Genomic DNA, 24,939 nt, shown 5'->3' with positions numbered 1-24,939 from the left:
GATACTGAACTCTCGCGGGCGCCCAGTGCTGCTGACCGCCCCTTGGCCTGCTCTGCCCTGCCCGTGTTTGGAGCACCGCACGGACGAGGCGCTCCGGCCGGGGAGCAGCCCCAGGTCCGGGCGGTCGCACCCCAAGGGCGCAGGGAGTCCCAGGGGGGCGGCGGCCGGGGAGCGGCTTCGCGCTTTGTTCGCCGGAGCGAGGGGCGTGCGCGGTCACGCAGCGCGTGGGCGGGCGGGCGTGCGCGCGCGCCGGCCCGGCGGCGTGGGGACGAGGGTCTCTCTCCCGGTGGGGAGGGCCGCGCTCCGCCTTCGCCCGGCGGTAACGGCGGGAGCGGGACGCGGCGGCTCCCGGCGCGCAGCCGGCTCGGCGCTGACGCGCAGCGGCGGGGCCGGCTCCAAGCGCCCTCCTCGCAGGGGCGAGCGCGCTCGTGCTGGCTCCTGCGAGTGCGCCCCCCGCCCCCCGTACACCCCTCCTGCGGGGGCTGATGGTTCACAAACGTAGCTCGTCCCCGACTGACGTTCCCGGAGACGGGAGCCTGGCGGCGGAGCAGCCCAGCCCTGCTGGGTGCCAGCTCCCGCGCCGGTCGGCGGCGGCGGCGCTCGGCGCTAACCACGGCGGGGGAATGCTGCCCCTGCGCCCCGCGCTGCTGCCCAAGCGATACCGCGGCGGCTCGGCTCCGCGCTCGCGGCCGGGCCGCGCGGCCGCCCGAGCGGCGGCGGCAGGAGGAGGAGGAGGAGGGCGCGGCGGCGCCGGCGGCGGCGGCGGCAGCAGCAGCGGCGGCGGGGCCCCGGCGCTGGGCCAGCGCGGTGGCGGATCGGGCCGGGTGCCGGTCCGGCGGCGCGGGCCGGGGTCGCCGCGGGCTGCCCGGAGGGGGGCGGAGCAGGAGCTGCGCGAGCCGCCGCGCTCGTGCGCGAGCTGGCCGGTAGGGGCCGTTGCCACCCCCCGCAGGGGGAGGGGGGGCGGAGCCGGGCGCGGCGCGAGGCCGGGTCGCGCGGCGGCGGCGCTTCTCCTTGCCCAGCCGGCGGCGGCCCCCGCGGCGGTCATGGCGGCCGTCCTGTCCCCGCGCCTCTGCGACAGCGACCCGGCCACGCCCGGCGCCCAGTCCTTGAAGGTGAGAGCGGACGGCGGCCGCGGGCCTGGCGCGGCGGCCTGGGGCTGCGGCGCAACGGCCGCCTCGGCGGGAGGCCTTCCCGGCCCCCCCCGCGGGGGTGTCCGAGACACCCCTCCGTCCCGGTCCTTGGGCTCGCCTCCCAGGGGAGCTGGAAGGCGGCCGGCGGTCTCTCGCGCCCCGGGCCGAACTTTGGGTGCGGGGCTGGGACTTGCGAGGCCCCTTTGGGTTCCCGGGGCTCTTCTCCTTCCTAAAAGTCCTTGCGCGCCTTCCCGGGCGCTGCCGCGGCAGCTGGTTCCGTGCCGCGGCAGCGCCCCGGTGTCGCACCTGGCAAAGTTTGGGTCTAGTCGCAGCTCTTGTGCGTAGGCCTCCCAAACTGTACCCGCTCCGCCCAGGCGCTGCTGCTCCTGCGGCCGCGCTCGGGTGCAGGTCGGCAGCTACTTTTTGAGGCTTTCCGATTGCATAAGGGGTCCTCACGTACACTTACAATTGATGGGCGTACCAGGAATTTGGAACGCAGCCTTATTTTGTAAGGACTATCAGGCTTTTTAGAGAGACGTGTTTTCAGGGGAGAGTCAGGTTTTGGCAACGTTTGACTTTCTAGGTAAAGCAAGCCACAGGTCTGTCCCTAATTACTGTTTTCTGTGCAGTGACAGCGGTTAAGCTAGAACATGTCTTAAATTGCAGTGCAAACGTTGCCTTTTTCCCCCTGTGCATCACACCGTTTCGTTGCTTGCACTGTTTGAGTCAGCGAGCTGGTGTGATTGAATTTGCTGAAGTTTTCAGAAAGTAGGAAGGCAGAGGTGGGAACAGAGGATGTGCATCTCCTGTGCCATAGGTGCTCATATATTTTTCATCGATACTGGATTTAATAAAAGAAAAGCTTCAAAGCAAAAGGAGAAACTGATGCGAGGCACTTAACTGTCAGGTTGAAAGCCAGTTTTTACAAATGTTTTGAAGTCTTGTGGAAGCTTTGGTCTAGCAAAGCATAGCTTTGGGCCTGCTCGTGTTTTTTTCCAATACTTGGAAAGGTTTGGAGTGCATTGATGTTCTGTGTGGGAAGTAGGGATGGAACTGCCGCTGCTACTGAGACATAAATGTGTTACAAAATACCCTAGTGTGATCTTGTTTTGACTGGGGCCTGATTAATTAGGTTTATTCAAAGTGTTCTCAACAATACTAGGAAATAGTATTGTTAATAGCACTTGTAGAGGGGCTGCTTCCCTTATTCTTTAGGTATAGTTGCATTAAGAAGGCACAGTTCTGTTAAATTTTGCTTTTAAGTTTTTGTCGTTAGTGTATACTTTATATTCTATTTATATACTTATATATACTTAAGTATCTTATATCTATATCTTATATCTATGCTTATCTTACTGATACTCTTCTTGCTACTCCACAAAAAAGAAAAAAAATAAAGAATTGCAAAAATCATGAAATAAAAAATACAAAAGACATGTTTTGTTACCCTGTGAGTTGTTTTGATTATAAAAATGTGAAATGCTGCATAACAAAAGTAAAGTATTCTCTTTTGCTGGAATATTTTAAAATATTTCAAGTGATATGATAGCCAAAACATACTACAATGAAAGACACTAGTTAAGGTAGATCTAATAGTTCTTGTGATTATTTAATACCTAAGCAGAATTGTGGGCTTGATACGTTTATTTCTGACAGGTTGATTCTTCTTTCTTAAACTTTTCACAGAAGTTATGAGTTGTGATTCTTTCATGCTGCTCCACTTCAGAGTTTTGCTTACTTAAAGAGTAGTCTTGTTCTTGGCTGTGCTGCTGGTAATAAGCGATTCATTTCAATTGCTGCTTCTGTTTGTCAATTATAATCTTAGAAGGGTGATCACTACATGCCTTGAGAGTTGTTGATGATGAGCACTAGGTCGGAGTTGTATAGTGTTATTAGACAACAAAGTAGTGAAAAGCACAGGGAGGCCGTGAATCTGTCACAAGGTGTTAGCTTTTCTCTTTTCCTCCCCCACGCCAAGACAAGTCTTTGCTACTTGTTTTAGTCATATCTTTTTGTAAACAGCATTACATGCCTTGTTATAACTGTATGTCCATGAACTCCTGTGTTGCTCTTGGTTGTATATCCCTTTATTTTATTAGCACCAGCTCTCAGCAAGGGCTTTTGGTGTCTTTGCTTTGGCTTTGCTTTTGTTTTTGAGAGCTAGCCTGGTTAAAGGAATTGGTCTTGGCCATGACTGTCACCAGTGAGGCAAGTTTGCCAGGTGTACATCTGCCTGGCTGTGCTGATACTGTAGGTAGTTTCCATCAAGAATGATGAACCTGGTAGTGAGAGACACAACTCTTGTCTATTTAGTGCTCCACCTGCTCCACAGGTGAGAAACTATCCAGTTTTTCTCCTGTGTCATTGTGTATTGAGCTAGTTCATAGCAACAAATAATTTGCTATGTAAACTGTGTTAGGAGTTGTTTGTAAGGAGAGTTAAATAGACCAGTAGTTCATGCTTATTTAAACTGTGGATTGCATTGTAGAGTTTTTTGGGGGTTTTTTTGTTTGTTTTACATCACCTACTGAATATTCCTAACTTTTAAAATATTTATCTTAATTTTCTTTTCAGGATGACACAGAAGAAAATTCCAATGATGGAAGCCAGCCATCCAAAAGACGACGTATGGGCTCAGGGGACAGTTCTAGGAGCTGTGAAACTTCTAGCCAGGACCTTGGGTAATACCATTTTTTACCCTTTCCACGTATTTATTGCTAGTCCTCTTGTGTTATTCAATATGCTTAAGTATTAACTCTTCTTTCTTTGCTTGTATATTCTTTGTGTATCTCTCTGAACTTGAGGCGCTGTCCTATGAGTAGTTTGCTGTCTTTTTTTCTTCCACTGTATTTCTAGACATTTAAAATGACACAAAATGTGATGCAGTTTAATTTGCAATTGGAAGCACAGCTTACATTTTTTAAAATGCTACATGTTTTTAAAATGATTTTTGACATTGTAGTTGTACCTGTTTGTCCTGGTGCCCTGTCTGCTGTCACGGATCTCCCTTTCTTCCTGCTCTCTCTCAGCATACCGATGAATGGTTGTTTGGAGATGTGTGTGAAGTGATAACTAAATGACTTTGAATGGGGTTAACAGGATGGGGTATTCTAAAGTGCTTGTCCCATTTCATAGATGGTGTTCATTGACCGAAATAGGTATTAGTGAATTTCTAGAAGTGTAAGTACCCTCCTGAAGAATTCTTTACTTTGTTCTGTCATTGTTGCTGTACTTAGATACAGCTATTTTCCTGCTGAAAACTTGATAGAATACAAGTGGCCACCAGATGAAACAGGAGAATACTACATGCTTCAGGAGCAAGTCAGTGAATATTTGGGTGTGACTTCCTTTAAAAGAAAATATCCAGGTATTTATGTTTTTATTTTTTCTTCCAAAACATCTTTGTATGGTTTGGATGTATCTTTATCTTTTTGACTACAGCGTGAACTAATTAGCTAAAAAAAAAAAAAAACCACCCCTGGCAAAAGTAGATCTGAGTTATGTATGTTGTGCTTTTTGTTTTTGTTACTGGCATACTGAAAATGTAGTCTACATTTTTGAAGTAATTTTAAGACTTTTGGTATTGCCACTGAATATCTGTAAACAAGTCTGATTTGGGGCAAATACCAAATACCAAAACAAATACCTTTTGAAAACTGACCTTTAATTTATTTTTAAGTATTTTGTTGATGGCTTCTTACTGTACAACTTTATTTTCTGTTTCCTGGGTTATGGCAACATTCCTACACTGTGGAAGAATTTAAAAAAATTAATTAAGGAGGTTCTAGAATTTGAGCTTTAATTATTCAAACTTGTCAAATCTGGTTCTTGAGTTGTGGAATTTATTTGTTAAAAGGCATATAAACAGAAAAAGTGAATGTACCTTCAGTGCTTGATAGTGCTCAGATGTCAGTATTTCTGTAAGTTGTAACCAGGCAAGGTATTTGGAAAAACTGGCCAAGTCCTTACAGTATATGTTAAATTTAATATTAATTTATAAAACTGTACTGTTTGTAGGGATAGTAGTATAATATAGACCCTCACTGCCTGAAAATAAGCAATGTCAAAGTCTTTTAACAATTTTTTGTGGAAGTTTGAGAAACTGTGCACATTTTTATTGCTTTTTTTGTTTGTTTCTGTGGAGATTTAGAAAGACGAGATCTATCTCACAAGGAGAAACTCTACCTCAGAGAACTAAATGTTATCACAGAGACTCAGTGTACACTAGGTAAGAAAACAAGTTGATAGATTTCTTGTTACAGTATTAAAAATATGACACACTGAAAATCTGATTTGATTTGGTAGAGACTTACATCACCCTCAACTGAAAACATAAATTGCAAAATGAACACTGGATTATATTTAATTTTTAATTTTTGCAGATTGGCTTTGAGGTGTCAGTATTCCAGATTTATTACAACCCCCCCAAATTTTAGATGTATTCTAATAACTTAGCAAAATCCCCTCTATGTTGTAAATTAACTTTTGGAACTTTTTTCATTTAAAAAGGTGAACACCATAATTTTTCAAAATAAAAAGTACTTTGGTATTGTTTTGCTGAATTAGTTGGAACTCAGCAAGCGTCAGTGTATCTTACATGTGTCGGCTTATGTGTTAGAAGGTTGTTTATATATTAGAGCTCTTGAATGTGGTTGAAATGGAATGATGTCGTTGATGTGGCTTTCTTCCTCTGCTAATACCTACAGCTTGGAGCATGCTACAGATTAGATGATGCCTGTCGTGTTTTCTGCTGTGTATCAAGGGTCTGTGCAAACGTTATGTCATTTTATGCACTAATGGACTTTCAAATAGCACCTTCATGCTGTAGAATCCTAGAATCTTTAAGGTTGGAAAAGACCTTTAAGATTGCCAAGTCCAACCATCAACTCACTTGCCAGTTCTCTTGATTAGGTTTTTTTTTCTTTTTACTTAAATACTCAGGAGAGAACAGTATCTAATTTTTATCAATAGAAGCAAAATGCTGTATTGTCTCATACCCAGTAGCGATGTTTGCTGAGTTAACTATTCCTATCTTCAAGGTTATATTTATAATTGGTAATTGTAACGTAAGCCAGCCTCTGTTCTGTTGTCAGGGTTTGGAAATTAGTTGGAACCTTTAAAGGAGTAGTTCTGCATTGTAGCTGCAATGTGAGGCATTCTGATTCTAACTTCAAATGCTCTGAGACAGAGGTCTGCATGCAGTTTGCTACTCTGAATTGTCCTCAGTGATTCTTCCTTATTTTGTATAAAAAGGTTATGTAAGCCTCATAATTCCCATTAAGGTGCTGCAGGTTCATGAAACTAACACTTCACCAGGATTGGAAGCTGGAACTTAACAGTTCAGCAGGTCTCGCTTAGACCAAAAATTCAGCCTCCTAGAGGGGTTTACTACTAAGTGCCTGGGTCGGTGTGAAGGGGTCTTGGCTGTAAGCCAAGGAAAGAAAGGAGCCTTGCTTTCTCCTCACCAGCCTGAGGAACAGCACAAATTCACCTCTCCTTGAGGGACAGAGAAGCTATGTGCACAGCAGGTTGTTGTTGTTAGCTGCCCAAAAACTGGAGTTCATGGTTGTGAGATATAAATAACCTACAGTTAATTTTACCAGATAGCATCATTATTGCTTTTATCTATTTCAGGCCTAACAGCTTTGCGTAGTGATGAAGTAATTGATCTTATGATTAAAGAATACCCTGCCAAACATGCTGAGTATTCTGTTATACTTCAGGAGAAGGAACGTCAGCGAATAACAGATCATTATAAAGAGTACTCTGTAAGTAACTAGCATGTAAGTGAACCAAACTGTTTGCAAACTGGTAGTGAAAGATATGTGAATTAATAAAATCGGTTTTATTCCAGCAAATGCAACAGCAGAACACACAGAAAGTAGAAGCCAGTAAAGTTCCAGAATATATTAAAAAAGCTGCCAAGAAAGCTGCGGAATTCAACAGCAATTTAAACCGAGAGCGGATGGAAGAAAGAAGAGCGTATTTTGATTTACAGACACACGTAGGCAAATTTAAATTTCTTATCAATGTCAATAGGTAGCTCCTTGCTTCTTTTTATAAAGTTGGTTTTGGTATCATTTTAACTCTTTTATCAAGGGTTTTGATTAGTCTTGTTTCTGTCACGTAGGGACTCCAAACAGCTTTGCTGTTAAATGGCTAATACTGCTAGAAATAATAACCTCAAATATATTTACTGTGAAAATGTTTTTTTTTTTTTTAATTTAACTGGGAAATACTTGTCGCAGGAAGTTTTAAAAATTTCAGTGTTACTTTGTTGTCATGTCTTTAATCTGCTGGTAGGTGGAGAGGATGTTTAGTTCACTGAGAAGCTTCTGTTGCTATTGCAACTATTAATATAAAAGGCTAATTCTTTTCTGGAGCCCCTCCAAAATTTGCCTGAACAATACCTAGGTAAAAAAATAAGCTCTTTATCCTCTAAAAGAGTGCTGCATTTCAATGTTTTGCCATTGCTTCTTTAGGTGTTACCTTATTTTTGTATTGGACATGTAACATGCTTCTGTGCCTTATTTAAAAAAAAAAAAGCTGGCATTTTGAAGCAGGACTGTCCTGCTTGTGTAAAGATAGCAAAGCAAAAATTCCTTTATTATGTATCAGTCTAGTATGGAAATGTTACGTTTTTCTGGTATTGACCCAGGTTATAGACGAGACAGTGGATAATTAGTTTTATTTCTTTCCAGGAGAAAGATGGCTTCTGCATAAGCTTCTCCTTTCCATATATTTGTATGATTAATGGAATTTTGTATAGTACAGTTGGTTTCAGAAATAGATGGACGTGTTCTTCCTACCCTCTACCAATATGGACCAACAATGATAATGCATGTATCACAAAAGTTAGAGTTTACTCTTTCCTTTGCTAGATTTTAAATTTTAAATTATTTTACATAATATATTGTTAGAAGTACTCTTACCTGTAATTGATTCAGGTCACTAGATACTTAGTGATTGGACTTAATCCATAACGCTATTTTGTGAGTGGGATATCTTCCGACTTGAATGACTTGGATTTCTTCCTATGGGAGAGCTCAGGTAGCTCTTCCAACTCAATAAAACTGTCTAGTTAAAAAATAATTGGGAGGGTAGATGTTGAGGAAGGCTCAAAAGTTTGTATGTGAAACAAAAAAGTCACTGTTTTGTGTTAAATAATTCAGATTATCCAGGTGCCTCAAGGAAAATACAAAATCTTACCTACAGAGAGGACAAAGGTTAGTCCTTACCCAGTGGCGCTCATTCCCGGCCAGTTCCAGGAGTACTACAAAAGGTATTTTAAAAGTCTCCTAACTGCTGATTCTGTTATACTGATCTATTTACATCTAGTAGATGGAAAACATGTTAGTGTATTTACTGCAAGGTTTCAAATTAACTTTATGTTTGAGACACTTGCTAGTCTAATAGAGGCCTAGTATAACAAAGCAGTACTGGCTGCAAGAGTACTGTCTCTGCTGATGTGTTGATGTATTATTGATCTGGCCTTCTTTGGTATTTACTGTGGTAACAGGAGACATTGATTTCACTCCTGCCCTGCTCATGTGTTTCCTTATCATCTGCCTCTGCATGAGTGCTAAGGTTAATGTTACTCTATCAAAATGTTGTAATGCTGGCTTGTGTTCACATGTTTTCCTTGTGACAGTCTTGCTGGGCTAAGTTTAATGTTGGATTTGTAAGTGAGAGAGAAAGGTATTGCTGTTGCTTGGATCTTTACACTTGGTTGTCTACACAAACATGGCATGCTCCCATTTGACAAATACCTGCTAATTTGAAAATCGTTGTCTTAAGTCTTACCATATGTACAACAGAGACGGTACTCTTCCTGTACATGCACAGTTTTCTTTAGAGAATCTCTTTATCTGCATATGCTTTACTCATTCCAGTGTGTGTGCATGCAGCCCGCCCCAAATTTGCATGTTACGGGACATTCTTGAAGGACTTCAGTTTTAATAAATTATTTGAACTGTAAATACCTGCTTTATTTTGCACTTAGAAGCTGCGACTGAAACTGCTTATCTTTCTTAATAAAGGACACAACCTTTCAAAATATGCATCAAAATAATATTCTACTCCTCACAATGCTTGTCCTTAATAGTAAGAGGGCCATCACTTTTTTCTTAGTATTTAAGGTTAACAAAATAAGGGGTGGATTACACATGTTAAGCTGCATCTAGTTGTAAGCAATTTGATTAGATCTTAACCTTCTTCTGAAATGATATTTTATATACACTTTGTGTTCCTCTTGAATAATCAAGGAACTTGGACACGTAGCTATATTCTTTACTTTGCTTTGGACCCTAGCTTTGTGTGTGCCCTGCGTTAGAATTGTTGTGCACATGCTGTGTGGGCACTGCACCTCTAGAAGCAAAGTGTATAGTCCGTTGGGCGTAGTACGGCGGATTGGTGAAAGATTTTTAGGACTTCTGTGACCTTTTAGGGTTATGTAGATTTGGAGTATTGCAAATAGTATTCTCCCTGTGTTCCATTAATAGCTGCTGTAATTGGTAACACATTTGGGATGAGAAATCAGGGTGTTTCCTATGTTTTCAGAACTGCATGTTTTTAGGCAACTTCCTGAAAAAAGGGTTTTTTTTTCTTACTCATTAAAGTCCTTCTATGCTGAATGACTTAATATTTATGCATAAACTACACATGAATTAATTTAATGTTTTCATTTTGTAACTTTAGATACTCTCCAGATGAGCTTCGTTACTTGCCATTGAACACCGCTCTTTACGAACCTCCTCTGGATCCAGAGCTGCCTGCGTTAGACAGCGATGGAGACTCAGATGATGCAGAGGAAGGGCGAGGTGATGAAAAACGGAAACCCAAAGGCAATTCGGTGAGACAAATTGAAAGTATTCTTCAACAACAAAAAATCCTTTCCCTTCAGTTTTGTTAGTTTCAGCAGTTTCATAATAGAACCTTTAATATTTGCAAAATGAAGGAGAATTGTAAACTAAAAGTGTACTCCCTTTTAAAACCTCTCCCTTTATTTTATAACATTGCTCCCCAGCTTCTTGTTTGATCCATTTTTAAACTAAATCAAACAGATATTTGAAATTTCAGACCCTTTACTCCTTCTTTTTGAAGGATCTTGAAGAATCTTCCTAACTGCAGCTCTTCATTATGCCCTTTTCCCCAAGGAGAAGTATTTCTGGGGCTAGCGTTTCTGAGGGGTTTGAACACTGTAGTTCAGGTCACAGCGTATTTTGCTGTTGAAGTGCAAACAGAATCTGTCACTAAAGCAAAGGTCTTGACAGCTTGATAACTCTTTTTCTTGTGATGTAGAAGCAGGAATTATTCAATACAGAACCAGTTACTTTTTTCCAATTTAAAGATAATGTAAAAAGCACTGTTGTGGGTTTTTTTTCTTTACATCTTTGAAAAGATGTTTATCTTCCTGTTATGCAACCAAAAATTAACCGTTACTGGAAGTTAAGGGAAACTTTCATAACCCTACCTTGGTAGTGTTTTATAAGTGCTGAGGAGCAACCAAGCTTCGGATGAGCTGTCTAAGTACAAGTGAACCATTGGTATATTGGTGTAGGTAGTATGTTGGTGACAACCACTATCTAGAAGTTTAACACTAATTCTAAAAGAGTGTAAAATCACAGGTACATATAACAGTTTCTAGCTCAACTGATGAACATGCTAGATGGGGATGGGGTGGGAGTATAAATAATACTAAGTTTTGCCATATAAATATTTGTTTTGTTTGAATATTCCTAAGAGAGTCATAACTGAAGAAGGAAGGGATCAGTTTGTAGGCTAATGAGGGATAGGTTACTGTTAATACACCCTTCCTACTTACATTTTTTGAGAAAAGGGAATCATAAATTTGGTGTGGTAAATATCAACTCAAAATTTTGGTTTAACCATGCTCCAACTTTTTTACAGTTGATCTTTCAAACATTTCTTCCCAGCTCCCTTTTCCACTGACTTCTTAATGCTAAAGAAAAGTAACGGCACCAAGCAGATTATCCTTTCAGTTTTCACAGAAGTGCAGAAATCTTTTAGATGACAGACTGCAGAAGGGAAAATACCCTTTTGTTGGAAGAGTGTAGGGAAAATTTAAAATGTTATTCCTGTGAAGTGGATTTTGCTAAGGAAGCAGGTAATTGGGGCATATTGTTGGGAAAAAATATCTCTAGCACCCAAAGGAGAGCAGTTGTCAGGCCTCTTTTCCTGAGTTTTGGGCTTCCTACCATTCATCAGATCTCCCTGGTGAGTCCTACAATATGCTTTATCCTTTTTCCTTTTTCACCCTCACTGTTGTTGAAGACGGATAGCAATTTTCCTGTTCTGTAGTGTTTTAATGGGCCTGTCCTAAATAACCCTTCCCCTAGAGTAATGATGAAATTTCTTGTTGCCACGTAGCTTGCTTTGCTTTTGTGTTACAGCCCTCCCTTTGCCCTGTGTCTCTTTTGTCTGGTTTGATTTTAGGCTCTGGGGCATAGGCAGATTGCTATTAAGTTTGTAGAGAGTGCCTTTTACTGCAGGGCACCATAATTTGGCCTTTTGGTTTTTATTGTAATAAATGTGATTAATCATAATGCTTTCTTTTGGAGCTTTTTTGAAGGTCCTTATTAATGCCTTTCTGAGAAAAATCTTGTGCTGTTGCTCTTAATTATGCCTACATTGATCTCTCACCCTCTTTGAACCTCTTCTCCTCTTTCTTGCCTCCTCATTCCTTAACCAAAAACAAACAAACAAAAAAAGCTGCAACTCTACAGCATAAATTGTTGTTTGGTTCTGTATTAAATACTGAAGTTTGTTTGCCTTTGGCATTCTGCTGTTGCAATCCAAATTAAATATTTAGATTGCTCCTGGTAAAAGTAGCAGATGAGGGTGGCAGAAAAACCTTCCCATGTTTAACTCAAGGCAGTGCTATTATTAAGCGCATGGCAAGGGCACTTTTAACTTCTTGATGGCCCTTTGTAAACAACATCTCGTGTATAGTGAATTTCTTGCTGACTTTTAAAAGAAAATGGTTCAGAGAGTTAAACCATTGTGCTCCCCATTCTGGTATCAAAACCAGCTGGGAAACGTGACTGCTATTGCTGATGCCAGTCTCTTAGCATGAGAAATAATAATAATGAAGGTTGTGAGCAAACATGTTCTAGACTGTGATGTACCCTGTGGTTTTGCAGAAGGAAAGATGTATCCTTCTCTGACCTTAGTTGGCTCTAAGGGGCATAGGAAAGACTTGTCTGTCTATCCAAAAAAATAAAAAATATAGCTATGGTATTTTTATTATAGGACAATTCGTCTGGCAATGTATCTGAAGGTGATTGCGCCACAGACAACCAGGAGGATTCTTTTCAGGGAAGACAAAAAACAAGAGACAAAAGTGCTACTCCAAGAAAAGATGGTTCCAAACGTTCTGTATTATCCAAATCAGTTCCTGGGTACAAGGTAGAAGAAAAAAGCCCCTGATTGAACTTCTTTACTGACCAGCCTCTCCCCGAAATACTTGTTTTTTCAATAATATGGAACTTCTGCTTGCTGTACTTCACTAGCTGCTCTCCTGTTGTGTGCTCCATCTGTTTGCTTCCTTACTTCCTTTTTTGCTTTTATTTCATGTGGGGCTTTCCTGTACCCTAGCTATACAGTGGCCCCCGTTTCTGTTAATGCCTCAGATTCCCAGGCAGTAACACCAGAAAAACCTGTTGTGGATTTATCATCGGAACTCTACATCTTTCTGTCTGCCTTAACATAGCAGTCAGAATGACGTGTCAGTTTGAGACTAGTATTCAGTATCCATGACTTCTTTTTCTACTATTTCCTGTAGCAGCGTATCAAGAGATCAATGCTGTAAAGTGCAGCTATGTGGCTGAACATACCGTTACAATGTTCATTTAAAATAGCCTTTCATCCTGACATGTTACCATGTGGAGGATGGAAGGCAAGAAACATACTACACTTGTATAGGCAACACTACTTAACCACTTTAATGGTATAAGGAAAATGGCTTTTTATGTAGTTAATACAATGTAGAAACGTTGGTGGGCAAGATGCTTTTATCCAAGTTAAAAACTTGATGAGGATGTTAAAACATTTCAGCTGTCAAGCAGTGATTGCTAAACCTAAGACCCAAATCATCAGTATTACTGTATAATAGTTTCAAAAGCGAAGATAAAAATACCTTTCAGAAGAAATTGGAATTGACATGATGCATTATATATGTGTTATTATTCTGCACACTAAGATAGGATCTCAGTATGACGTAACACTCTTAAAGCATGTCATTGCCTAGTCCTGTTCCACTGAAATGAACGAGAATTTTCTGTTGTCTTACACGGGAGCAGGAGTAGACCCATAAAGAGGGAAACACTACTTTGAGAGAGAGTTTAGTATTTAGCAATCAGGAATGCTTGTTAAGAGAGGTTATGGAAAATGGAACATTTTTGTCAGTGACAAGAGCGTACATATCGAGAAACTATCTCAGCAAAAGTGAGCTTTGATAACTTGCGTTTTATATTCATAAATATTTACTGTCTGTGTTTACCAAGTTAACAGTAAATAAACTGTAACTTACCTTAAGCTAATTTTCAGCAAATATTGGACAGCTTTGATAAACTTTGTCTACATACACTATCTGTACAAATTTGTAACAGATAGCAAGCTCCAGTTGTGTTTTCTGTTTTCAGGAACTTAGTAGGAATATGCAAACTGTGGAGATTTAGGCTGTGGTACCATATGTATATTTTTTTACATGTAACTTAGCAAATGGCTGTAGAAACAGAATGCGTACCGATACTGCCACGAGCGTGAAATCCAAAGATGGAGCTTGAATTTTATTTTCATTTTATTTTTTAGCTGTGTGTAACTTGATGTTAGAGATTGCGTGCCACTGGTTTACAGCAGTTTCACTGAGTGGTGAGATGCCCGAGTGTTTGATTAGTCCGATCTATTTAATGGCCTTTTGAATGCATAGAGAGAGGACTGATGGAGCAGAACTTTTTGCAACTGGACTTCTACTTGTAGAAGAGAAATGGTAGTATTACAGCATTGCATTTTGAAAATGGATTCCCATAGCAGTTACGCAGAGGTGCAGGATCACTGATTTTGTTAGTAACAAAGTATTTACTCTAAACTTGCTGCGCCACATCTTTGCAACGTCAGCCTACCCTGCCTGCATCAGCCATCAGGCTGTTGATAAGTCAAAGCTTGTGATGTCCCGTTGGGAGGGTGAGAGAATTGGCTTTCTTGTTTGTGGGAACCTTTAAAGGCTTTCAGTAAACCAAGCTGCATGAGCTGTTTTAACTGGTGAGACAGAAAGATTCCTGTTTGTTAGTCTAGAAAACCACCAGGTAATGATATACCTACCGCATGTGCCTAAATGTTAAGGCACTTTGAGCTGAAGGCTTAAAAAGTTTAAAATGTTGTCCCTGTGCATTCTGAATCTTTGTAACACTTTTGTTCTGTATCATTCTCTAATATTTGACTATTTTTGTAGGACAGTAGTTTTTTGGTTACATGTAGTTAAAATTGAAGGATAATTGCTACGGCATCAACATGCAAATGTGTAGTTATAACCACATTATAAGTATTGCAGGATTCACACATTTCCACGGAGTTATTTTTGAGTAAAAGAAATAATGTATTTTATATGGAGCCATTTTTATTGTCGGTTCTTTAAGAAAGAACGGTTAGCATGTCTTTTACATTTTGTCACGTAGCGAGTCTCTGTTGCTGCAGGACTGGCTGCTACAATTGCACACACAGGGTACTGTTAAAAGTACAGGAGACTTTTTTGCACATAAAACTGAAATGTATGGAGAAACTATATTTTACAACACTTCTGTTTTGGGTCACTGTCTGTGAAAGTGGAACGCTTTGATTTTGAAATAGGACCTTACACAAAAGAAAAGGAAAAAAAAAAGTGTAGTTGTAATGCTTAATTTGAGAGCTGCAGCACAGCAGCATGAAGTGAAACCCTCCAGAGCAGGCTGTCATCGTTTTGACCCTGTGTTCATTTTCTCTCCCTTCCTCATCCCCATAAGATGAGGATATAGAAATAAAAATTGACTCTAATCAGAGGGGATACTGTGACTTCCCATTTGGATTTGCTAGACTTTTTTCACAGCTTTTCTAAAAGCCATTTACAGTGATAGAACTTGAACTGATTTGAAATGTGAATAACCTTGACTTTTTTTTTTTTCCATTTTTGTAAAAGTAACTTCCACACTGTTGGAACATGACATTTAATAGGCTGTGATCCTCACCCTCCCCCCCCACCCCCCAACATGCACAGTTTCTAATGAACACAGCTTAGTGAAGTAAGACTAGATGGAGGCATTGTTAATAAATGCATCTATATCGGTGTCTAACTTTAGAGTTACGTGTATCAGAGTGTTAACTGCACATACCCTAGCGCAGGTACAGTGACCAAAAAGTAGCTCACTTTAGTTTTGCTGGAGTATGCTGCTGCATGTTAAAGGCAGTAAAATGCAAATCTGTAACAAGCTAGAAGTTTGATTAGAAAAGTGCACTTGCTGTTCTAGAAAGGCTTGGTTTACTTAGGTAAACACACACACACATGCATTAGAATGTAGCCTAAACCACGGAAGGGTAAATGCTGCAACACTGATGAGGTTTAAGCATGTGCCACTTTTGTTGGGAGGAGCAGGGTATAAAGGTATATGTGTAGGACCCATAGTATAGTTAACAGTAAAAGAAATCATGTGTGTTTTTGCTTCCATTATATTTATTATTTTGTAGAGATGTTTGTGACTGTTAGACTTCTTTTATTGTTTTATTATATTTATGTATAAACCAGGTTGACTCTGCTTTTTTAAAATAAATAAGCAAAAAAAGTCTGTATGAATGCCTCTGTCATCTTTTGAAGGGAGTTACCTATAAACATCTGGTATGGTGTTTTGTTTTCCGAAATAACACTCTTGAGACCAGACAATTTAAAGCAGTCTGTAGCCACGTTTGAACTTAAAAGGCAGATTGAAAACTTAAAGCAATACATCCCAACTACGTAAAAATGAGTCAAGATAGTAATGGTCTTGCTACATGCTAGAGTGCTGGCTGGGGAAATAACAGACATGCTTAAAAGGAAGTTGTATTGCATGAGATCTTGTCAGTTTATACATATATGCATATATTTGTTTTAACTTTTATTTATTTTAAAATTAAACTTGGTTCTTCTCCCCACAAGAGGTTGGTAGTTGACTGGGACTCTTGCTTACTGAGAAGCCATTCAGCAGTTCCTTAGAAGACAGGGTATGCCTTCAGCTCCCTCTACTAGCTGCATCTGTGCAGCAACACTTCCCCTCTGACCCCCAAAAAACCCCAAACCAACTCTGTCACTAGTGGCTTAAACATCAGTGAGTACTATATTAATTTTAAACCACATTTCTCACTAATTTCATTATGCTGAAGTCAGAGCTCAACAATGTAACACCTGAAATGTTTCTGGAATTTGAAATGTCTTACTACTTTGGTTCTCACTGGGGTAAAACTCCATTGGTGTTATCCCTGGGGTCGGGACACAGAACGCATACACAGACGTTACTCACTGTAGCAGCCTGCTGCTTCTCTCTTGCCTTGTAAGTGAATCCTGTGGACTGAAATACACTCCAGATGATCATTTAGAAAGGTGATGAACATAAACCTGTAAAATGCAAGGATGTGCATTTCGTACCACAATTATAAGAAAGAATGGTGAAACAGATGGCTGTGTACAGCATAGCTAACCAGATGTTCTGAAACAAAAGATATAAAAAACAAGTTTATGGCTTTTGTAATTAACTTCATATATTTAGGAACAAATGCCCTGCAAATGGAAAATTGTGTTGAATTTCTTGCGTAAACAGGAAGCCTGCATGGAAATTCATAAAGAAATATTCTATATTGGGTAAAAATACTGGAATTTTTAATGCTATGTCACATTTAAATTTCAGTGAGGGGAATTTTAGCTGATGCATTCATAGGAGGAAGCTCATACATGTTTTCGTTCCACTTTGGTTTGCATATAACTCACTGTGTGCCAAACGCAAGATTTTATGTGGGTCATCTTCAGGTTTTTTTCAGTGCTGCTGCTTGTCAGTTGTCGTATGTTTTAAGGTTCACATATCATAACAGATAGTTCATGAATTTTAGGAGTTAAGGAGATATATGACATTTCCTTTTAAACCTGTAAATTCTTCTGGAATGAATTTATAGCCCTCTTCTACCCTTCCAGCCAAAGGTCATTCCAAATGCTATATGTGGGATTTGTCTGAAGGGTAAGGAGTCCAACAAGAAAGGAAAAGCTGAAGCTCTTATACATTGCTCCCAGTGTGACAACAGTGGTAAGTATCTGCATAGACTAAGTGGATTCCTAAGGGAGTTGGTGTTACGGATCTTTTTGTGGCAGTATTTGGTGTACCACACTTGCGTATCGAGGGTGCCGTTGCCTTTTCTGTCCTTCATTAAGACTCCATCTCTATTTAATGTTGTATCTGCTGGCACGTTCGGTGCACTGCGGGATCTCACCAGGAGGTGAGCTAAGCTTCATCTTGTCTGTCTAATTTTACGTTCCATTTCAGACGTGGAAGTAATAATATTGGTTTTAATCTAGGCCACCCTTCTTGCCTTGACATGACCCCGGAGCTTGTTGCTATGATTAAGACTTACCCTTGGCAATGTATGGAGTGTAAAACGTGCATTATATGTGGGCAGCCTCACCATGAAGAAGAAATGATGTTCTGTGATGTATGTGACCGTGGTTATCACACTTTTTGTGTGGGGCTTGACGCTATCCCTTCAGGTAATAAAGTAAGAGTTGATTGTTCCCATCCCACCTCTGAGTCCCAGGTTTTCTTAGTCAGGAATGACACAGGCATTGCTTTTGAAAGAACAGATTAAAACAAGCATGAAGGGTAGGAGTAAGCAATACTGTAGGAAAACATTCACACTGTAGGGCACAGGGGTTTTTTTAATAACCTTTATTTCTGTATATTTGGTTATGCACAGTTTAACCTGGCAATTCCTGTATAGGAAATATAATTGGCTTTTACAACAGGATTTAAACAGACTTAACTCAGAACTAGGTGATGGGATTTTTTTCCATATCCGCAGAATACTGAGAATAAATCACCTCTTTTCATAAAAGAAACCTCTGAAGAGGCCGTATTGCTGCATATTGCTGGAGTATAGCTTTCACATTAATAAAGTGTTTGTGCTATTATTTCCACTTCTACGTTAAAAAGTATGCTCAATATTTGTAAACACCTTTTTAAGCCCCTTCCTTCCCATCAAAGTTGGAAGCGAAATACCTAGAGTTGGGCAGCCTTTAGGTTTCCTGGCCACTCCTATCACCTGGCCAACTGAAGGCAGTGCAAAGCAAGCTTCCAGCATAGGGGTTACTGGCAGTACTGCTGCCTTTCACATAACACTAACTCCATGGTGAGTTAGTTCATGAGTAAGTACTCGGTGGCCGCAAGCTGTGCAGTGACAGCATTCCCTGTAACTGCAGTACATCAGGTGTACTGTCCATTCCTTTTTGGGAAGAGCTGGCTCCAGCTGTCACTTCAGCACAGGGCCTTCAGGCTGATCTAGGGACAGAATCTAAACAGAATAGGTTATATGCCTACAAAATGATAAAATGACCAAAGCAGCCTGCATGATTGCAGGCGTTGGGATATAAACAGTTAAATACTTCTGTTCTCTGCTCCATCCTTTATTGTTCCCTCAGTAAATGAGTTCTAGTACAAGGGCTGGTGCTGAACCCTGGCCAGCAGCTTCATCTGTGCTGCCTGACTGCACTGAAATAACTTGACACTGGTTTGGTAACTAGATGAGCGAGTAACAAAGGTAGTTTCCCAATAATTGATGACTTTCTTTTCTTAGGTCGCTGGATTTGCGATTGTTGTCAGAAAGAACCTCCCGTACCCAGAAGAGGAGGAAGAAGGGGGAAAAACAGCAAGGAGGGCTAAAAAAATCCTCAAACCCCTTGCTGTCCAAAACTTAACTGCACAAATTAAAGTGAAACTTTGGTGCTATTTAGCCAACCACTCTAAGAGGAACAATACCACTTTTTTTTTTGTTTTGTTTCTTTTTACCAAATAAACTTTTAATTTTGGCTACATAATGATTTTAATTTTTTTTTTTTTTTTGTGATACAAGTTGACTAATCACATCCTGCCAGATGTCTGGATAGACAAGCCAAATTCCCACTTAAAAAGAGAAGGCTTCCAGTAATGAAATTTAAATTGTACATGCACCGTTTGTATAAAATTATACTAATGTACTTGTTTATTTCAGTGCACTCATCAGTAAGTTTTATGAAAAGAAACTTACAGAGCAATTTAAATATATGCTATTTGCATAGCAACTGGTTATTTTCAAAGGCTCAACCAAAGCAAAAAACACTCTGGGAAAAACTAACTTTCAAGGAAAAATGGGCATGGCCTGACCTTAGAAGATACCATAAATTTCTTCCAGCAGTTTTCTTTGTGAGCTCATGACTTATGCATAAAGATGTGCTTAAAAAAAAATAAATCTGTCACAAAAAGCTAGAGAGGGAGGTGTGAGAAAACACCTCTCAAGTTGGAGACGCGGTCTGCTGCCTTGCTTTTAATGAGGGACGAAAGTGTCGTATTGACAAGTCACAACAGCTGAAGGCTTACTCTCCCTGCAGTAATAGTGAAGACCTAACATGCACTCGATTCAGGTCATGGATTTGCAGAGGTGATGAGTGATTGGACAGACTTCTGCTTGACGGAAAGCAGTCAAAATACTGATCATCCATTCCCTAGGCGATTGGTTCGGTTTTTCCTTCCTATGCCTCAGTCTCCTCAACTTGAACACACTCACAAGCCATTGTTAATGAGTTTTACTGAACATATTTGCTCAGAAAGAGATTTTTCTTTTAAAATATGCTCTAAATTGTGTGTGTGTGTGGGGGGGGGGGGTGGTGGTGTTGTGAAGTGGAACAGTTTGTTATTTTACTTTTCTTTTTATATAAAAAAAAAATAGAAAATACTGAATGGGAGTTGATTTTTCCTAAGCACCTGTTTAAAGTGAATTTAACAAGATCCCAACTGTACATTCATTTTTAAGCCCTGATCTCTGAAGAACACTGCAAATAACTGTGCTCACTGCTCAAGTTTACTTATAGGGGAGGATTTACAATATAAAATTAAATATGGCTTTTTCCCCCCCCACTTCCTTTCTGGTTTAGAAAAAGTAACCTGAATACCTCTTCAGGAAACAGAACACAGAGTATTAAATATTACATCAAGTCATTCATGTTCAATTTCACAGGCTGAAGTGTGATTTAGTCCAGTGTGTACCAATTTAAAAAAGAATTTCAAGTATTAATTTCAAGATTCCAATAAGTATAGTCCAGAAAACAGACTCCTCATCCTGAGATTCGTCTTCTGTAGACTGTGAGTATTTCTGGTTTGCCTCCATCTCCTCGGGGTTGTAAGAAGCCTCACCAAACGGATACTGTACGACTGTTCGATCGTAGTACACTTTCATTTCAAACTCGCTCTCCAGGTGAGAGGGGTGGCCGTAAATCCCTATTCCCACCGGGCGGCGGAAGTGTGCGGGCACGTGGACAACGTCTTGGCCGCAGGTGACGGACTGTAACTCGTACTCGTCAAAGCTGGGGTGAAGAGTCATGTCAGACACGTACAAGTCTGCGTCGCCTTTTAAACTCCGCATCTGAAGTACTATCTTTCCCTCGTGGTTTAGTCTCAAATAGCTGTAGTTTCCTGCTCCGATCTGACCTTGAACAACATGAAGAAGAATCCATTCTTCAGGGACATCCTCGTCCTCAAAGGTATTTACTACGAATAGCACTTGAGCTGCCACAAATATTGTCAGGATGCCTCTCCAGCGTGCTGCCATGGTCCTAAGTTGTATCCAGACTCTTCCTTTGTCCTGCACACTACCCTGTGAATACAAAACATAATTTGTATTTTAGCATATGCTATTCCTGGAAGGAATTGATTTTGCTTAAATTTGATATTTTTAGGAATCCCCTCAAGTCCAAACAAAGTTAAGCAACTTCACTTACGTGTGTTCATTAAGCTTCTATTTTTAATGGTAACAGAACATGCTGCTAAGATCTGGAGCTCTGTAGGATCAAAATGGCTTGGTTTTCTTAAAAGAGGTTACACAGAAACTAATCCATAAGGTGTTCTTTCATCTAGAACTGACAGAGACTGGTTTCATTCTAGCTGCATGCATGCCAGATTTGATAGATACCCAGAAGAGGTGCAACCCAGTAGGCACGGTTCAAAATACCAGAGTTAAAAAAAAGGCTTGTGCATGCTTGAAGAAGCTTAACTTTGTATAAGGTATTTAAGGCACCCTGTTCTCCCGTCCTTTTGTCTTAACTTCAGAAGACAGTAAAGGTGCACATCTGGATGTATGCACAAAGCAGTATGCATTCTGACTTGCACTGCAAATGGAGTTAAAAACAAGTTAACCTGGTGAGGTAATACATTAATTTGTGATTCTGCCGTGTAGATTGTTTCTAGGACTAAACTTGGCAGGTTTTCTTTTTAAAAATGCATTTACTTTCCTTGAGATTTTCTTACTGTACAATGCTCAGCTCTTTGGAATGCTTGCTTACAGAACAGAAAGCTAAAGATAAGGGAGCAAAGGGGAGATGGAAAAGACTAATGCAAGATTAAGGCTCCTTGTATCCTTTCCCTCCTTGTTGCACGCGTCCAGTCAGGCAGCCTGAGCAAGCCTGCAGCACTCCAGTCCTTTGAACAGTTGTACCAGCTGTGTGTGGGTACAAATCAGCAAGCTCTGAACTTTGCTGAAGGCTTCCAACGCATGCAGCTGACTGAACTGGACATGATCAAGTATAGAAGCCACAAGTATACGTGCTTTCATGTTTAAAGAGGAAAATTCTCCTTCATCCTCTCGTTCCATCCATAAAGACACCGCAGTTATCTTAAACACGAATGCTACTGGCAAGTCGGTAGTATCAAAACAAACTGCATTATTGGCACTGAGGTGTCGCTTAAACCTCAAGTTCTACGGTTAAACAGATGGGGGGGGGGCGGGATAAACAAATGCCTGTAGTTCCAAGTTCTGTGCCCCAGAGGCCTCCATCCCGCCAGGCCACAGTTCTGCAATGACAGCAGAAAAGGAGAAAGCACGGCATTCGCAGAACCTGCCAGGCTGGCAAAACCCCCTCGGCAGCGACAGAAACAACAAGCCTTTGGCCTCCCCACTTCAGTGAAACTGACTCTCTGCCAGTTTTAAGTCGAAGCGGCGATGAAATACGCGAGCGGAGGAAGGGAGAACTCCCCGTCCGGGCAGAAACCCATTAGTTTACCTGGGGAGGGACGCGCGGAAGCCGCCCGGCGCTGGAACGGCACTTGGAAGGCGAGGCGACTCCAGGAGACCTTGGACAGAGCCACGGACGCCTCCGCCCGCCCCCGCCAACTACCGCCTTCCCCGCGGGCGGGACAGCCGCCGGGGGCAACGGCCGGCGCCGAGGGACGCGGAGCGACTCCGCCGCCCGCTCCCGCCGGACCCGGGCCCTGCCGGCGGCACAGCCAGGCGGCGCGGCGAGCGGCCCCGACGGTCACGGCTGCAGGGCCGGCGTCACCCCGCCGGCTGACGGCCAGGACACGGCTCACCTCCGTCCTGCCGCGGGGCTCCGGCAGCGGCGAGGCTACGGCCAAGGCGAAGCAGAGCGGCCAGCTTCGCGGACGTGCGGCAGCTCAGCGCGCCGGGAAGCCGCGGGCAAGCCCCTCCCTAGGGCGGGCCCGGGCGGGCCGCCGGGCAGCGCGGCGGCCGAAGCGGAGCGGGCGGGCGCAGAGACCGCTCCCGGGACCGCGGCGCCGCTCCTCCTGCGCAGCCCGGAAGCCGCACCGAGAGTGCCCCGCCGATCCCGGGCCCAGCAGCTGACGCCAAGCGGCTGCCCGCAACGGCGGCGGCGAAGACCGGAAGGCTAAAGGCCTCCGCGCCACTCACCGCCACTACCGCTGAACTGTCCCGCCGCCGCCCCGCCCCGGCCCGGCTCCGGCCCCGGCCCCCTCCACGGGGCGCGGCAGCGCGGGGGCCTCCACCTCCGTCCCGCTGCTATCGCGAGAGCGAGCGGCGGGGGCGGGGCTGTCGTCGCGGCAGGGTGGAACACCGCGCGCGCTGCGGGGCTCTGGCTGCCCGCGGCAGCGCTTGGCCGGGCCGGGGGCCTCCCGCCCGCCCGCCCGCCGCCGTGGGCGCGCTTGCTGTGCTGTAGGAGGGAGCCGCGCTCTGGAGAACTGGCCTTCCCCCGGCCCGGCGGATGGCTGCGGCTGTGTCCCCCCGGCCCGGGGGTGCGTGGCGGAGTTGGGGGGCCTGGAGGGGTATATCGTTAATGGCCAGAAGCGGGGGAACATCGCACTGTGTCAACAGGCGCCTCTGCGTGCGGTGGCCGTGCTCTCGGGGCCCGCGCGGCTGGTGGGGGGTGTGTGTGTGGAGGGTCATGGTCCTGCTTCGGGGCATCGGCCTGTGGCGGATCCAGCTGGCAGCTTGTGAGGGGCAGAGTGTTGTGGGCTGGGGTCTGCTGGAGTGGGTGGCGGGAGCGTTGCCTGGGAGCAAGTTCCCCTGTCCGGTCAGGGCAGTGGTCACCGAGAGCTTCAGGAGCTACCTGAGCTGTGGTGGGGGAAGGGGAAGGCTTTGTTGTTTTGTCGGAGGGAATGAGTGTGGGGAGTGTGGGGGCAGCACCGGACACTTGGCAAGTCCAGCAAAGTAAAATTTGCTTAGTTGTACATTCTGAGCTGAGGATGACACATTCAGTAAGAGTTGGGAGGCACTGAGTGACTATGTAGATTTTCTACCACACACTAAGCATTTTTCGTGATGAAATTAATTTTATCTACACTGGAATTGGATGTAATACACTTACTGGAGCGTAAGTTTCCCTGCAGCAATCAGTGACAGTTTATGTGGCCTTTTAGCATTGTGTTGCATAGAAACCACGTTGCAGGGATGTCTGTTTCACTGGAGTGTGGTATAAATTTCTCACTGCACACTTATATGTCACCCGTGTTCCCGTGCAACTGTCACCTTGTTCCACCAGGGCAGAAAACTACTTCTTGTCGTGTCACTGGATGAGTGGCAGTGCCTATCAGAAGGGCAGAAAGCAGTGGTGGTCCACACCTGTCTGAATTGATCTCCATTGGATTGACTCTTCTGGCTCAGGGTCCAGCTGCAGGGAGGGAACAGGTGTTCTAATTCCTGTTTGATCAGCCCAAGATCTCCAGGGCTTCCTTGGGCTTCTGCTAGTTCTCTAGTTGCTATGGACAGGAGGTTGTTGAAAGTACTGTGGCTGCAAACATTGAAAGATGAAAATAAACTACAGTGAAAAGAACTGGAAAAACCCCAGCATATTAAACTGCTGAGAAATGGAGACAGACGAATATACAAGCTTCACACCAAGTTCTTTAGTCCTAGGGGTTGTTTGCCTGCCTGAACAACACCCTTTTTCTATATCCATGTTTATCTTTCTTTACTGATGGCTAAAGGGCCATCACTCCTGGGTCCTGCTGGCTACTGTCACAGCTCAGGCTGCAGTTGCTGCCTCTGCTGCAAGGCTGCAACGGTGGCTCATACTGTCCAGCAGGATCTCCAGACCCTTTACCACACATGTGCTTTCCAGCCAGCCATCCCCCAGCATGTCCTCTTGCCAGATGAGAGACACTGCACTTGCTCTATTTTGGATTCTGTGATAGTCAGCAGCTTTTTTCTCCAGCCTGGTGGGTGTATCTGACTGCCAGCCCTGACAGCCACTGTGGTGACTGCTCCTCCCAACTTGGCATTGTCCACAAACTTGTTTGAGAGCAAAAGG

The 24,939-nt window shown here is 43.2% G+C and overlaps 2 protein-coding genes across 2 annotated transcripts; one reads left to right on the top strand and one right to left on the bottom strand.

The window, feature by feature from the left end:
• Positions 1–1,043: 1,043 nt before the first annotated feature.
• PHF10 (PHD finger protein 10) lies at positions 1,044–20,239 on the top strand (the record flags this gene model as incomplete). Its single annotated transcript, XM_084261442.1, has 12 exons — positions 1,044–1,112; positions 3,705–3,811; positions 4,367–4,497; positions 5,275–5,358; positions 6,765–6,898; positions 6,985–7,134; positions 8,303–8,412; positions 9,828–9,981; positions 12,402–12,557; positions 17,338–17,446; positions 17,716–17,904; positions 18,987–20,239. The coding sequence occupies 12 exons, from the start codon at positions 1,044–1,046 to the stop codon at positions 19,070–19,072; spliced, it is 1,479 nt and encodes a 492-aa protein (XP_084117568.1). The 3' UTR covers positions 19,073–20,239.
• On the bottom strand, positions 20,236–22,470 carry LOC311189721 (UPF0669 protein C6orf120 homolog). The gene is made up of 2 exons (XM_084261443.1): positions 22,441–22,470; positions 20,236–21,038 (listed from the first exon to the last, which is right to left on the bottom strand). Exon 2 carries the CDS (start codon positions 20,991–20,993, stop codon positions 20,436–20,438), a length of 558 nt encoding a protein of 185 aa, XP_084117569.1. The 5' UTR covers positions 20,994–21,038; positions 22,441–22,470; the 3' UTR covers positions 20,236–20,435.
• Between the last annotated feature and the right edge of the window lie 2,469 nt (positions 22,471–24,939).

Source organism: Gallinula chloropus (assembly GCF_964237585.1).
Source record: "Gallinula chloropus genome assembly, chromosome: 3".
Lineage (NCBI taxonomy): Eukaryota > Metazoa > Chordata > Aves > Gruiformes > Rallidae > Gallinula > Gallinula chloropus.
This window is presented reverse-complemented; position numbering and strand designations above follow the sequence as displayed.

Bases quoted from the DNA above. Each gene is read 5' to 3' on its own strand.
- LOC311189721 (XM_084261443.1), bottom strand. From the start codon at position 20,993: ATGGCAGCACGCTGGAGAGGCATCCTGACAATATTTGTGGCAGCTCAA.